The following is a 16,498-nucleotide window of genomic DNA, read 5'->3' on the forward strand; positions in this document are numbered from 1 at the left end:
TATGCAGGGTCTACCAGAATCCGGAGCACAGAGCTGGTGTTTGTTGAATGCTGTTGAATGGAACTGAGAGAAAATGTGTTTTTAATTTGTGATGGATACAATGTTATGTCCTTTCTTGCTGTCCAGGCCTTCTCTTTATTTCCCTCTGCTGTTGGGCTGGTATCTGTTATGTCTGCTAGAAAAAAAAAAAAAAATGACAGGGAATACCAGGGTGGGTCCCAGAACTCATGGAAAACACAAATGAAATAAAGTCTGGGAACCAGAGCTTTTGTTTTGGGTGGGGAGGATCTGTTTGCTTTTGGGGATTGAGGTAATGAAAGTTATTTCAATAACATAATTCAAGGGTTGTGCATGCTTTCTGCCAGAAGAATGGCTAAGCGAACCTCACTCAGGAACCCCATCTGCAAAATGTGAAGGGTAAACACTGAAATGCTGAGCAAATTCTCCCTCAGCATAGCGCAAAACTATGCACACATGCTGGAGGCTAATTCCAGCATGTCATAATTACGCAAGAAGTTCATCAAAAGGTTGATGAACCTTGGGGCTTCAGTAGGGATAAAGATCTGCATATATTATTGCCTGCTGCCAGACAGCTGAAGGCAGTTCCCCAACCTGATAATCTTACTGTTTACCAAAGCTTACCTTTGATATGTAATCAGTTTTGCTATAGGGAAAATGTGTTAATAGAAAGCTATGGGTCCAAAGATTGGGAAACTTAGTTACTAAAGCTAAGCCTCCCCTTGCTCCCCCAAAATGCCTCCCAAGTTTATATTTCGTGTCTAGTTTATTATTTACTCGCAGCCCCTTTTTCAGATTCCTGAACCCTTCTAGATGTGGATAACACCCCAGCACACATATCTAGGTTAGACTATGTAAGAAGCACAATATGGACAAAGACTAGATGGGAATGCGCTTGGGAAACTGAGGCAGAGAGGCAGAGACTTTGACTACAGCAGCTGTCATGATCCCTTCATTTCCCAGTGAGGCTTAGTGATGGCAGCACTGAATACATGAATCTCTCAGATAGGATGTGATGTAGTTTCACAAAGCAAAGAAGCTCAAAGGATGAACTTGTAGCTTCCAAGAACACACCAGAGAAGTGTTATAGATACTTGGAGTGAGTCCAATCTATATCAACCCTAGATCTTGCCTGAGATTTTTGTGGCAGATGGATGAGGTAGCCGTGATAAAATGAAGAGTGCCCTTGATTTGTATCAAAGGCATGGTTTTGAATCCAGCCCTGCCTCTAGTACTAGTTTTATGAACTTGAGCAATTTTCTTAACTTTTCTGAATGTGAGTTTATTCATCTATAAAATTGAGGCAGAAGTATTTTCCTTCATAAATTTGTATTATCTATTCATGTACAACAGACTACCCTAATGATTAAGTGGCTTAAAATGACCATAATCTATTTATCCTGTGGGTTTACTTGACAATGCTTGAATCTTGAGATGGTGTAGTGGACATCTGGACATTTTTGTGTGTGTATCTGACAAGCATCTATTCCCCAATTTTTGGCAACAGTGTTTTGGTCGTCCTTTATGGAGCAACTCCTTTCCTCTAGCATGCCTTCTTGTTGGGACCATCCATCAAGCTTCTCCATCTTCCCCTGGACAGAACTGTGGGTCAATTGGACCCTAGCCTTTGAATTTGAACCCTGAGAAGTGTGGCAGAAGGACCAAAATGGTTGGAATGGATTCACTCAAACAGCATCACATTGAAGAGATTCTCCATTTGTTTCTGTTGCTTCTACTCAGAATTGAACTATTCTCCATTTTTCACAAAGTCATGTTCAATGAGCCATCTTATGACCTGATAATACTTTTTTAAAAACTTAAATTGTCCAGAGTTAGTTTTCTTGCTTGTAGACAGAACCCTTGCTGACAGAGACATCTATTCAGGAGATATAAAGTGATGAGAATGGTCTGGAAGCTAAAATGTCAGAAGATTCCAGTTGATCAAACAACAAATTAACTAGTTATGCTTTGTAACAGTTTTTAGGACACTGTACAAGTTTCCTTGAATAAGAAATGTAACCTTGTCCTTAAGGATCCATAATCTAGCTAGGGGAGAACAAGTACAATGGCTACAGAAAATATATATATTTCACTATAACAATATAATAAACATCCCAATTGTCTCTACCTAACAGTGCTTGGCACATAGGATGCATACTATAATTACATATTACAATTAATAAATTATTAAATGAGTGATTCAGTTGATAGGTGCAATGAGGTCTGAACAAGAGAGAGACCATATGAGCTAAAACGCCTCATGAACAAGGAGGAATTTGAGCAGATGCTCTTAGAATGGATAGAATTCTTTGAAATGGAGAGGTGGGATAAAGGCATTCTACCCTATTAACTTATTTTGCAAACAGAGTTATAAACTGTGATAAGTATGAAGAGAGGTGGCCTCTGAATCATCTGGCATAAGAAAATTTTATTGCAAAGACATAGATTTTATTTGTTACTGAACTTTGTTACTGGAAGCACACTGCTCTAATATATGGTGATTGCCTAGATAATGGGAATATTTCTTATGTATTTAAAAATGCATTTCCCTTTCAGTAATCAGATTTTTGCACCCTTCTCCTGCAGATTTTTAGTCATGGTGGAAGTCAGGAGACTTATTGCCCAAAGGAGGAAAGATATGAGCTAGAGCAGCAATCGCCAACCTTTCAGACCTCACTGCCCACCACTGGTCTGTGGACCACTGGTTGGCGACCACTGAGCTAGAGCTCCCATGCCAGATAAAGAAGATGCAGAAAATATTTCCTCTACTGGAGGAAGGGGCCAAGGAGAAAAGAGGAGAAGATGGGGACAAAGAGCAGAAGCAAACGTTTAATCTAAATTTCTCCCTTAGAGTGAAATCCTGGAAGGTAGTTTAGGGTTGAGGTAGGAATCATAGAAATAGCCAGAAATGCTGGAATAGGGGCCTTGCAAGGCACCAGGATATGCTCCTTGCTAAGTGGGAAAAGCCTTGGGAAAGTTGTGTTCAGTTGCTGCTGTCCAACATGACACTGAATGGGAGATCCTCAGAGAGAGCAGAGAGTGTCTCCCATGTTAGTGGAGCGTAGGGAAAGCAGGCAGGTTCCATCAGCCCTGCTTCTCCTGAGCCACAGTCCCTCTGCTCAGACCCTTTCCCCAATCGGAACAACCCCCTTGCCTCTTCCTGCCCAGGGAACTTTTAAAAATGCTCCAGTGAAGGTTCAACTCCAGAAATCAGAACCATCAGGGGTTGGGTCCTGGTGACAGACTTTTTTAAAGCTTGTAGGACACTCTACTATATAGCCATGGCTGAGAACCACTACCCTAAGCCTAGTCCTGTCATGTGTTTTAAGTTAAACATCACTTCCTCATGGAAGCTTTCCCTGATAGCCCCAACATAGGTCAAGTCCCCTTTTTATATGTCCTCTAAGCAAACACCCAGTACTTCTCCCTCTTGGCATTTAACATTTGGGTCATTTTTTATTTTAAGTAGACTGCCTGGCGAGAAACCTTCTGCCTTGCTCTCCAAGGAGCCTGTTTCAACCATGCACTAACTGCTACACAGCGCTCAGCAAATAACTTATTGAGTGAATGATTGCCTTGACTCAATCAAGGGTGTGTGATCAAGGTTCCAATTTATGACTCTGCTAAGAGCATTTCAAACCTTAAACTAGATCCCATGCACTTATAGGACTATGATTTAAAATGGGTTTATGGTTTTGGCAATTAGTTTTCTTTCCCACCTTCATGTATCACACCATTACAACCCAGGTGGTCAACATTATTATTATTATTATTGCCATCTTGCAATTGGAAAGATGTTAAATAACTTGCCCAGGTGCCTATACCCTATTATTTAGTCGCAAACTATTGCAAATGAGGAAAAACCTTGTCAACAGGCTTCCAGTTTGTGCTGAGCTGTGATTTCTGGCTTGGCAGCTGATGGCTGATACATGGGGATTTTCTGGGGGTCTCCGGTCTCAACAGCCAAGGCTCAGGATGCGATTTCCTGGCCTCCCAGATCGTTATAGGGTGCAGGGAACCCAGGCCTTATCCACATAAAGATACCACTGCCATAAATACCATATTCTCCAAAGTCACACTGCTTTGCTTGTCCTGGACAGGCAGCTGAGCGTGCACGTGTGTGTGTGTGTGTGTGTGTGTGTGTGCGCGCGCGCGCGTGCGCGTGCGCTCCCCCAGTTTGGGCAGGTGAAATAGGGTCATCTAGCAGAAGCCCAGTCTTAGCTTTGGGCTGGGCAAGAGGACCATCTCATCACAGCACTACCCCAAATCCCAGGTTTCAACATGCACAGGCCTATGGGGCAGAATCACAAAGACTACTGGAGTATCCTGGATCCAGAAAATCTGTGCCTGGAGCAGGCTCTCCACTACCCAGGCGGCAAGTGTCAGGGTGCCTCGTCCTCCCCTCCCCCCCCTCCCCATTCCCCCTCTTGCACATCAGCCCCTGCCAAGACCCTTAGGGCCCCAGGTCCTGGCCTCCAGCACAAGCGCTGCTCGGTGCCCTGCCCAAGAGTCCCTGTAAAGAGGCACAGGCAGCGGGGACAGGTCTCATCTCGCCCTTCGGGCCGGCCGCCTGGGCCTCCAGGGCCGCTGTCTCCGGCGCGCCTTCTTGGTGCAGGTGGCACAGCTCTCCGCGCGCGGGCCGGTTTCCTAGCTCCCGGGAGACACTCCTCTTGGGTCTTGACCTCCCGGCCGCTAACTCCACTTCTTCCCATCCCTTCAGCTTCTCACCCGCAAACCAACAATCCCAGGCCGGGCAGGACCTGATCACCTCTGCCTCCTCTCTCCGCGCTGATCCCGCCAGCGAGGGAGGCCCCTGCACTGCACGGAGGCGGCGGCTGGCAAAGGGGAGTGGAAAGGGAGGATGGATGGGGCCGAGGGGTGGGGTGGTGATGAGGGGGATGTAGGAGGGGGGTGTCATTTTCTTTTTCTTTCTTTCTCTCTCTCTTTTTTTAAAAAAAGTATTTCTCTCGCGAGAAACCGCTGCGCAGACGATACTTGAAGAGGTGGGGAAAGGAGGGGGCGCGGGAGCCGCGGCGGAGAGTGTGGGTGCCGCGGGCGGACAGGCGGCCACAGCTGGAACAGCTGCGGGCGGAGCGGGGCAGCGGCTGCTGCGGCCGGGACCGAGGGACCGCCGCCTCCCCGGGAGCCGGAGCCGCCGCTTTCCAGTGGGTGCAGCTGGGGTCCCCGACGGGGGTCGGGCGGCTACCGGGCGGGGGACTGGAGCTCCAGCCACCGAGGCTTTGGCGTTTGCGCCGCGTTGAGGACGGGGATGGGGGTGAGGGGCTGTCCCAAGACGCCCACAGCCGGCGCTGGCTCCCTTCCTCCTGACAGCGCCCCGGCCCGGGGCTCCCGGCGCCCGGCGGCTCCCAGTCGGATGCTCGGGGGGCGCTGGCAGCGACCGCAGCCGGCCCGGGAAGGCGCGGCGGGCTCCCGCCCCGGCTGGGCGGAGGGGACGGGCTCGGGCGCGGGGCGTTCGGGGCGCGCGCCACGCGCCATCTGTGCCCTGGAAAGAGAGACCCGGCTCCGCGCCCCCGGGCGCCGGACCTCTCCGCGGCGCGCGCTTTTCAGCTTTTATTTTTTTTAAAAAATATATTTTATTGATTTTTTTCAGAGAGGAAGAGAGAAGGATAGAGAGTTAGAAACACAGATGAGAGAGAAACATCCATCAGTTGCCTCTTGCACACCCCCCACTGGGGATGTTCCCGCAACCAAGGTACATGCTTTTGACCGGAATCGAACCTGGGACCTTTCAGTCCGCAGGCCAACACTCTATCCACTGAGCCAAACCCGTTTCTGCGCTTTTCAGCATTTTTTCCGGAGGCGCCCGGGAGGCCGAGGGGTTGGCTGGCTGGAGCCACCGCTGCCGGGGGCCTGGGCTTTGCAGCCAGCGGTGGACCACACGGTCCTCACTGACCCGAAAATAATGCGCCACGCGGGCGGGGCTGGGGAGCGGGGACCGCGGAGCTGCAGCATCCCGATGCCCTGAATGACTGACTCCCCGCCCGCCCCGGCGGTCTGTCTGTTGCAGCAGCTGGCACGGGCCGCCCGCAGCGGGAGCAGCGCCTGGAGGAGCCGGGAGGAGCCCGGCCCGGCGGACGGGCGGCGGGAGAGCGGACCCCGGCGGCCGCGGAGCAGCCCCGGGCGGGCGCGGCGAGAGGCGGCGGGAGCCGGCGGCGGCCGCTCGGCACCATGCGGCGAGGGGGGCTGCTGGAGGTCGCCCTGGGGTTTACCGTGCTCCTAGCGTCCTACACGAGCCACGGGGCGGACGCCAATGTGGAGGCTGGGAACGCGAAGGAGACCCGAGCCAGCCGGGCCAAAAGAAGAGGCGGCGGAGGACACGACGCGCTGAAAGGGTAATGCATCAATGGGGCAGCTCCTTTCGGGGGTGGGTCTCCCCTCGCTCTCCTCCAGAGAAGCTGAGGGGTGGACTCCAGACCGGGGAAGGATCCCAGGCAAGACCTCCTGGGGGCACCTCAGAAGTGCAAGGGTTACTGGCCCTCTACGCCAGTGTTTCCCCAAACTTCACTCATGATGAGAATCACCTGGTGGAGTTGTTAAAATACAGATTCCTGAATCCCAACTAAGAAGTGCCAAACTAGAATTTTATGGGAACATATAGGTAAAATTGTATACTTAACTAGTGCTCTAAGCTTATATGTTCTCAAAAATTCTAGTTTAGCACTTCTTAGTTGGGATTCAGGAATCTGTATTTTAACAACTCCACCAGGTGATTCTCATCATGAGGGAAGTTTGGGAAACACTGCTACGCATTCGGGGATAAACCACGCTAAGGGTTCCTGCCCCAGAGCCGGGGAGGTCATGGGTAGAAAAGGAGTCTTGGGCCATTGTGGAGGCCGATTTGGGGAGGCCAGACCGGTTCTTGGAGGAAGAAGGGGAGGAGCTGCGACCCAGAGTAGAGAAGTCCATTCCTTTCCCTTCACAGCAATTCCGGTTGGGTTTGGGGGAACGTGCATCTGTGGGCATCTTTGCAGATGCAGATGCTCCGTGTGTAAGGGAGCAAGGACAGGGGGAGGGAGGCCGGGGGCAGGGGGAGAAGACACACTGAGCATCCCTAAGCTAAGGTGTGCTGTTCACGGCAGGGAGTGGGTTTTCTGCCCAGCACTGCTCTGCAGATGCCTACCCTGGAAGCACAGCAGGGCGAGCGTTTCTGAGAACTTGCCTCTGGGTTGCAAGGAGCTCTTCATCTCCCTGGGGCATTAATGCTGCCGGGGACCAGCCTTAAAGAGGTGTTTTAACCCAGCGGTGTATGCATTATGTCCATGCAACTGGGCACTTCACCAGCTTCCTATGCCTCTGGTACAGACACTGTTCCAGCAGCAACTATTTAAATTGGGCAGCTGGACTGTCTAAAGATTGTCAGTTTCCTGAACTGAAGAAGGGTGGGAATACATGTCTTTTAAAACTGCTCAGATTGAAAAAGAAATCCCTTTCTGAGGTTAACATCCAGCCTCCATAGGAGCAGCAGGCTGGACTGTGAATGACCCATTTTACCTCCTGGGAGGAGCCTATGAAGTGAACCCAGACGGGAAATACTCAGAGGTTTTCCATGAAGTGCTTATGATTCTCATTGTGGCTCTTTTTTGAGTTCTGTAGCATGATTCTAGGGCCCTGAGTGACCAAGTGATGTTGTCTCCTGAGATATGTGGCTGAACAGTTCACTTATTATTTCTTGTTGTGGGCTGTTTTGATTGTAGATGTAGACATTTGTGTTTGCGTGGCCCACGTAGGGAACAAAAAGTGCAAAAAGCTGACAGACAAGGTGTTTTGAGTCCTGGTCTGGACTGGGGACAAGATGACTGTCAGAGCCACGCACTTAGGCTGTGGTAAGACATGTGTGATTTCCTGACCCCAGGAAATAGTTGCAATGAATTTAGTTCCATCTTGGTCTTTGTGGGATTCTGCCAGTGCTGGAAAGACAGTTTGCTGGATCCTGATCAGGCAGCAGGCATTGATTGCTCTGTGTGTGAGGCTCATTGCAAGTTCAATAGATGGACCGAAACTCTGATTTTCATAGGTTCTCAAAAAGACCTATTTTTCCCAGCATTTTTCCTTCAAAAAATATTTCTGCTATGTAACATCTTGATATCTAAGCTTGATGCCACGGTTCCTATACAGAGAGAGAGGAAGTGGGGGCTTAATGCTGTGGATGGAAGTCTGCAGGGAGACCTTAGGCCCCGCAGACGTTTATCTCATCTCTGTGTGCTATCTCCAACCGGGGTGTTTCCTTGGGAGGCGCAGACTCAGTGTGGAAACAAAAACTAAGCTCTGCTGCTTAACGGGATGTCCACACTTTCACGCACACCAGCGCGGACTTCTGTTGCCTTTCACATTTTTATGACTATAGAGAGAGAACCCTCTCTGTTCCTCATAGTATTTGCTCACTAACACAGATGTTACCCTGGTGCAAACTATTTATGAAAGCTGTCCTATATACATGGTGTTAAATAGGAGAGAAATTATGACTATTCCAAATTCTCTTGTTACCTTTAAGATGTTATATATAGAAATGTTTTAAAAATAATTAAATTAACCTTTATAGTATAAATGCTATATGTTAATATGATGTAATATAATGTAATAATGAACCCTCGTAATATAAGGGTTTTTATTGTTATCTTTCTCATGTTATCTATTTGGAGAGGTAAAAATGATCATTTAAAAAGATATACCATTAGGAGTATTTTTCTATTTAGCACTCAGAGACCATTTTTCTTGGGAATTTAAACAAATTATAGGCATATACATATATAAATGCATGTACACATAAATGTATATGTATATGTACACATATATGTGTGTTTTCTTTTTTAAAAAAATTCTTTACTGTTGAAAATATTGCAGTATGTTTCTTCCCCTCCTCCCCCTCAATTGGTGTGTGTCCTTTTTAATTCATGGAATATATTGTACATATTATATTGAACCTTGCTCACTTTCATATATCATTAGTGCATCCATCTGTAAACTTATATGGATCTACCTCATGCATTCTTTTGGCATGTAGAATTCCATAATGTGGCCAGTACGTTCCCTAGTGATGTCTCTTTAGATTATATCATTTTTGTGTGCAATGACTAACATTCTTCTACATACCTACGTGTGTACATGTGCACATTTACATATGGTATGTATGAATAAAAATAGAATTGCTGGGTCAAAAGTTTTCCGATTCATTTTAAACAAATGCCAGTTCTGATGTTAAATTTGAATGGCATTTAAATGTATTCTCTCTGCTTATTGCTATTACAGTCTCCCATGAATAAGTCTTTGAACCATGCCCTGCTGCATAAATCATCAGGGGAAGCAGTTGTGTGTAACATTTTCCCAGTTATTGCTTAAAATTCTATTTTTGCTAGTTAAAATATCACCAGCTTTAAAACTAACCTCTTTGACTAAAGTAAAACCTGTTGACCATTTTAGTGGAAATGCACCATTTATGAAGTGAAAGTGATTTGTAACCCCTCAGTCTGCCTGATGCCCAGATGGTGGCAGCAACTTTCAGCACCTCACTAATATTTCCTCTAGTTAAAATGCACTTTCAGCTCATCAGTGTCTGGTGTGCGCTGGCCTAATCTCTCTTACACATACTGCCTTCTTGTCTTTCTCTGAGGTGACAGGTGGCTACAGGACTCGCCTTCATGTTCTTGGTACGTATATGTATTCCCATCCTGTCAGCTGCCTCACTTCCCAGGCTAGGGACTGCCCAGCATTACCATCTGGGTGTATAGTCCTAGCTTGTCTTCCTCTCCTCCCATCCTGTTGCAGGTGGTTTTTTTTTTTCTTTTTTCTTTTTTTTTTTTCTCTTCTTCCCACTGGGCAGCAGAAGTTGTTCCACAGTGGAAATTTAAGCATCCTCAAGTTTCTTCCCAGTTTTGCTGTATTTTCTTAGAGTAAATCGCCAATTCCTGTCTTTACAGGAATATTTTTAACTGGAGTGAGTGTGGTCTGCATTTACTCTGCAAAAATCACATTTTTCTTGATTTTGAAATGAGAATTTTGCAAGTTTCAAAAGTGTTTTCTAATAATAAGTGTAAAGTAGTTTTCCTTTTCTGGGGTGTTGTTAATTTGTGTGAAATGAGTTTATGAGAAATAATAAAATTCTAGCTTTGTTGTTGAAATTTCAGTCCATCAGATTTTTTTCTCAGCCAAATTCTTAACTTGTGTGATTAGGCAAAAAGTGTGGGAGACAATCCAATAAAACACACACACACACACACACACACACACACACACACACACATCACAACTTTACTTGAATAGCAATAGTTATGCACCATTTATTTATGATTGTCTTATTGCTTTAGCTCTCAAATAAGGAAATATTACAGTTTCCTGTCAAAGGGGAAAAAGAAATCTTTAGAGTGAAACCCCTTTCCCTAAATCTCTGATAAGGTGAATTGAGAAGTTTTATCCTTGTTGCCTGGTTTATAAGTATATGAGACTGGTTGTATTTTACACAATTTGTCCCCTTGTGAATGATTCCTTTTGGTCTTTGTTTATTTGTTTACTTTTTTCCAGAGGTCTTGTTCCCAGAAAAATACACATGGAACAGTTCGTACACAGGGTAGATTATGTGACGGCAAACTCCTAGGGATTAATTACACAGAAGTCTGTTATTAAAAGAAAGAACGTTAGCAGGGGACACAGAAAAAGTTCTGTAGACTTTATAAAGCCCATTTTACTCTACAAAGGGGACTTTAAGCCTTCACCCGAAGTCCGATAGGCTAGGTAATCATGAAATATGGCTAAAAGATTCCTGCAGTGGTAGGTATGGTTTGTCCTGGCATTTATTGAAAAGATTGAGCTAAAATATTGAGGCACCATTAAAAAAGTAGAAGGCTTCAGTAATTCCACATTTTAAACAAGAAGATGGAAATATCATACTGGTATTTATTTATGTGACTCATTTTGTAACATTAAGACAGTGGTTGTTGACAAAAATGCATAAGTTGGTATTACGAAATAATTAAAGCATGCACCAGTCTCCTTGAGATGGGGTTAGGGCTGATGGAAACAGTATTACAGATATCTGTCCAAATTCATTTGGAATTATAAGGGTTAGTGAGATGTTTCTTTCTTGGATAGCAGATACTTAATAAGGTTATAATATTATGCCAATAACTCTAAGCAAGCAAAATACTGAACAAATTATCAGGCTCTTTACACACTAGTTTGTTTGCTTTTTCCCCCCAATAAACCAGGCAACCAATCTAAATAATTTGGGAATGTGAGCCTTAATTTTCAGTGTGAAAATAAGATTTTAAATATGTTTTCTTGAGCTCTACTAACATTTTTTTCTGTTTCTAGAAACTAACCCAATCAATGGGGTCCACTTGAGCAACTTTTAGAACTTGTCTTTTAGAACAAGTCTTAGAACTTTTCCTGATAATTTTGTTTTTAGAAAGCTGAAGTCAATGTATGAGGCCTGAGTTATATGGCAGGCATATGAGAGTTTAATGTTTCAAGAGGGTTAAGCTTGATTTTCCCATTAGGTTGTAAAATCATCAAAGGCAAGAAACCAACCATAAACGTTTTAACATTAACTTATTGTTAAGATGGGATTTCAGAGAGTTCATTAACTCAGGAAGCCTTGATTGAAAGCCATCCTGAATGTAGGTGCCAGGAATGCCAGAAACATACAGCCAATGGCCTCAAGGCCCTTAATGTTTGCAAGCACAATCAGATGCATTACAGGAACCAAGAGTCAACAGAAAGATAGTAGAGGACATAGGATCTAGGATTAAGTAAAAACAAATAGTAAGAACAATTGTTGAAGTGGCAGGTGACATTTAGGTGACATTTATGTACCAGGCACTGCTCTCAGTGTTTTACAGATAGGACCTCATTTGAGGCCCACAGCATTTCTATGAAGTGAGTCCATTTATTAGCTTCCTTTTACAGCTATAAGAGCTGAGGCACACAACGGTTAAGTTTTAGAGACAATTTTTTTCCATTTTTTTAAATTAAGGTATTATATGTGCACATATCTTACCATTGCCCCCCACCCCACTCCCATACATGCCCTCACCCCCCAGAGTTTTGCATCCATTAGTTATGCTTATATGCATGCATACAGGTCCTTCGGTTGATTTCTTATCTCCCCCACCTCGCCCTAACTTTCCTGCTGTAATTTGACAGTCTGTTTAATGCTTTACTGTCTCTATATCTATTTTTTGTTCATCAGTTTATAATGTTCTTTATTATCCATAAATGAGTGAGATCATGTGGAATTTTTCTTTCAGTGACTGGCTTATTTCACTTAGCGTATAGAGACAAATTTTTAATATTAAAGTTTTCTTCATTAATTTTAGTTTTGGTTTGGTTTTTCATTTCACTGGACAAAAATGTGGGGCTAAAACATTGTAAAATTCCCCTTAAAATTCCTAATATTTCTTTGTGCCCAATCCCAGGTATAGTTTTTTTTTATTATATATTTTATTGATTTTTTACAGAGAGGAAGGGAGAGAGATAGAGAGTCAGAAACATCGATGAGAGAGAAACATCGACCAGCTGCCTCTTGCACACCCCCTACTGGGGATGTGCCTGCAGCCAAGGTACATGCCCTTGACCGGAATTGAACCCGGGACCTTTCAGTCCACAGACCGACGCTCTACCACTGAGCCAAACCGGTTTCGGCCCAGGCATAGTTAATAACAGGATAATATTTTGTCAAACAAGAACATTTCTGCAACAACATAATAGGACAGAATGAATTAAAGAATGTTAGATCTGGTGGGATCTTTGGATGGCACATATCTTACGTTTTAGTATTATACCTTAACTTTTATTGAGAGTGGCAAGTGACCCTCACAGGCACTCTCTTGCATCACCCAAGGTTCTGAGCTAGAGACATTGCTCATGAGGTCATTCAGTTATCATTGCTCATGATGTCATTTATGATGTCATTGCACTCATGTGCCATGGGAGAGAAATTTTTCTCAGAATCCAGTTGCAATAGAGACTTCTCTTTCCAGGAGAGGCTGCTATGTGTCTTAAATTCTTAAGACGCACTATGATGAGTTGCTGAATTCTTTCATTTTTTTACCTTGGTTGCCTGCAATATATAGTTTTTACATTAAATTGCAGGAATAATGGTAAAGAATAGCAAGCTCTGATATATCCCTCATGATTGCACTTTACATATGTTAATTCATTTGACACATAACTTCTTGAAGAGGGAGATTATACCTACTTGCCCATTAAACAGATGAAGAAATGGAGGAATGCAGAGTTCTAGTAATTATTCCAGAGATATAAATTAGTTGGGAAATCTCTCTTCATAATCTGTGCTCTTAACCAATGTGTTGCACTGCTTCTCCAGTGTAATAAATCTTATACCTGGTATGTTTATTCTTTTCTCCATACTCTTGAATCTTTCATTTTCCCAAAATCTTCTACCATTGCTTCGGGGAAAGTCTCATTTATTGAAGGCAGATGCAGTCACATGACAAAGGAAACATCATTGTGGAAATTGGATTAATCAGAAAAAGACTTCAAAGTGAAAGTCTACCAGGGATCAGCCAACTGTGGACCAAGCTTCCTGTTTTTTATAAATAAAGTTTTATTGAATCAAATCCATGCCCATTGTTTACATATGATCTATGTCTGCTTTCACACTACTAGAGGGATAGAGTGGAATAGTTGAGACAAAGACTGTATGGCCTGGAAAATACCAAATTATTTGCTATTGGTCTTTACAGAAAAAGTTTGCTGACTTTTGTTTTATGGGACAAATAAGTGAGTATGAGGTCTGAGAACTTTCTAAAGGCGGTTTCCTTTTTTGTTTTACTTATTACTAGGAATACTTAGCAGCTGGGCATATGGTAGGTGTCCAATATTCAATTTTTGAATGCCTGGCCATTTTGATGGACTGGTTGACAGGATAAGGTAAATTATATAAATTAGAGCTCGAAGGACATATGTGAGAGAAATGAAGAAAAATTTGAGTGGAAAAGGCACGAAGTGGAAAGAATATAAAGTGTTTGCGGTCATGGGCAGGGCTTGCATTGCCTGGCTCCAAGGGCCCCAGCTCACAGTGTAGCCTGTGAGAGCAGTGCCTTGGAGGTGTGTAATATGCAATCTTGTGTGCCTGTCCATAGAGTGACATTGTTAGGCTGGGAGAGCAGCCAGGGGACACATACCATCACTACCTGATTGTGGGAAAGGTGACGATGGTGAGTTAGTAACGGATTTTAAGACGGGAACACGATCAGATCTTGACCACTTGGTTTCAAGAGTAGAGAGACTAGAGGCAGGGAGGTTTGGGGGGGCTAACATAGCAGTCAGGGTGAGCGTGGACAATGGCCTAAGCAATGGCAGTGGAGGGGGTTAGAAGAGGCCCAAGGTGTTCCAGAAGGAACCTGGCCAGCACTCAACCTCTTAAGTTGTGCGAGGCAGAGTGGGCGAGGCACTGAGGCTGCTCCCACCGCCATGTATTATTGAAACTTATTACACATGGAAACATCATAGCTCCGCTAATGAGAAATGAAATCATTCCAAGTCCCTGCACTGCAAGGAAACGAGCTATTTTCATCTGTGTTTTGGTTATCTTATTGCTATGTAACAAATTACCCCCAAACGGAGTGGCTTAAAAGAACAACAATTTTATTATTTCTTATGATTCTGCAGGCCAGGAATTTGGACAGGGCACAGTGGGGAACCTTGTCTCTGCTCCCTGCAGTGTCACTGGGGCTGGAATGAGCAAGAGGACTTCTTCACGTGTGTTTCTGGTTCTGTGACTGTGGACTGGCGCCTGCAGCCCTGTTTACTTTGGTGTGGTTTAGCTAAATGGACAGATAGAGGAGGGGGATAAAGGAAGCAAAGAGTCACTTGTCTGGCTCCTTTGGGGGACTTCCAGGTTTGAAAGCTCTCTCCTATGTGATCTCCTGCCTGGGCCTGCCCTTGGGGATAGGGCTACGTAGTGTGTTTTTTTCAAGTGGGGAAACTGAGCCCCAGGTGCAGCGACCAGGCCTTGCTCAGAATAAATGTCTGTTGGAGCTCGATTTTGAGCAAGAGCTTCTTGAGCCTGGGTCACATGCTTTAACCCCATGTGTTGACGGCAGAACTGACTTGAATGGCTGAAAGCTGGCTGGAAGGGCTGGATGGGCTCATTGTGTTTGGATCATTGGCTGCATTCTTCACCTCTTCCTGTAGTCTCAGATTGTCTCTCTCCACCCCACCCCCACCCCCCCCCCCCCCCCCCCCCCCCCCCCGCCCAACGTGGCCCTGTGACAGACTCTCCAGCAGTGTAGCCAGACCTTTTACATGGCAGCTCAGGATTCCAAGAGTATAAAAGTGGAAGCTACCAGACTTTCTTCAAACTTAGCCTGGACTTGCATGGCCTGGAATCCCATGCAAGTCACAGGCTTTGTCCAAGTTCAAGAACATGAACAAAAAACCATCGTTTTAGCATGGATGGAATTGGAGAGCATTATGCTAAGGGAAATAAGCCAGTCAGAGAAAGATAAATATCACATGATCTCACTCATTTGTAGAATGTAATAAACAACCTAAAATGATGAACAAAAACAGATCCAGAGACAGAGAAGATTGGATTAGACGGTCAAACCTCAGAGAGAAGGTAGGGGAGGGTGGGGGTAAGGGGCAGACATCAACCAAAGGATTTGTTTGCATGCATATAAGCATAACCAATGGACAGACAACAGGGGAGTGAGGGCATGAGTGGGAGGTTGGGGGGCAATGTGGGGATAAGGACACATATCTAATACTTTAATCAATAAAGAAAAAAAAAAGCCATAATTCCACTCCCCAGGTTTTTTCTTTATTTTTATTTTTTTTCCTATCACTGTATATCTACTCTATGCCCTCCTCCACCTCCACCGCCCTCCTCCCAAATCACCACACTCTTGTTCTAGTTCTTTATGTGGGAGCAGCATGTGTCTGCAGGAAGGGGAGGAGTTGGGAAGGACGTTTTTTGGAGACTAGCTATCTAAGTGAAGGAATGAATGGGTTTTGGGATGGATAATCAGATGTTTAAGATTTGTGTTGTTAATCCTTACCTGAGGATATTTTTTTCCCATTGATTTTTAGAGAGAGTGGAAGGAAGGGAAGGAGGGTGAGGAGAGACGGGGGGGGGGGGGGAGAGAGAGAGAGAGAGAGAGAGAGAGAGAGAGAGAGAGAGAGAGAGAGAGAGGAGAGAAACATTGATGTGAGACTGACACATTGATTGGTTACCTGGCCAGGGCAGATGTTTATGTTTTAATCTAATTTGATTGAGTCTGATTGGCTTAGTTCCCTACTGAAGATCTATCACTATGTATTGCTACTGTGACTAAATAATGAAAAATGAGCAACATGTCTCCATGTTCTGTTAGGTTAATGTTAAGGCACTGTTCTTAGCTTGTCCACAGTTCAAAGAATTCACAAACCCTAGGAATAATGTTATAGTTCTAATAAGCTGGCCAATTTTGTTTTATTGAAATGGAAGAATTATGAAACTCCT

General features: G+C 44.7%; 1 protein-coding gene across 1 annotated transcript in view; it reads left to right on the forward strand.

The window, feature by feature from the left end:
* The first annotated feature begins 5,027 nt into the window (after positions 1-5,027).
* The window catches only part of FBN1 (fibrillin 1), a 230,424-nt gene continuing 218,953 nt past the window's right edge, over positions 5,028-16,498 (forward strand). The window contains exons 1-2 of the mRNA XM_084898386.1: positions 5,028-5,183; positions 6,047-6,371. Coding sequence (XP_084754512.1) covers positions 6,208-6,371 — 164 coding nt within the window. The 5' untranslated portion in view covers positions 5,028-5,183; positions 6,047-6,207. The remainder of the gene's footprint in view (positions 5,184-6,046; positions 6,372-16,498) is intronic.

This window comes from Pipistrellus hanaki (genome assembly GCF_964339955.1).
Source record: "Pipistrellus hanaki genome assembly, chromosome: 1".
Classification (NCBI taxonomy): domain Eukaryota; kingdom Metazoa; phylum Chordata; class Mammalia; order Chiroptera; family Vespertilionidae; genus Pipistrellus; species Pipistrellus hanaki.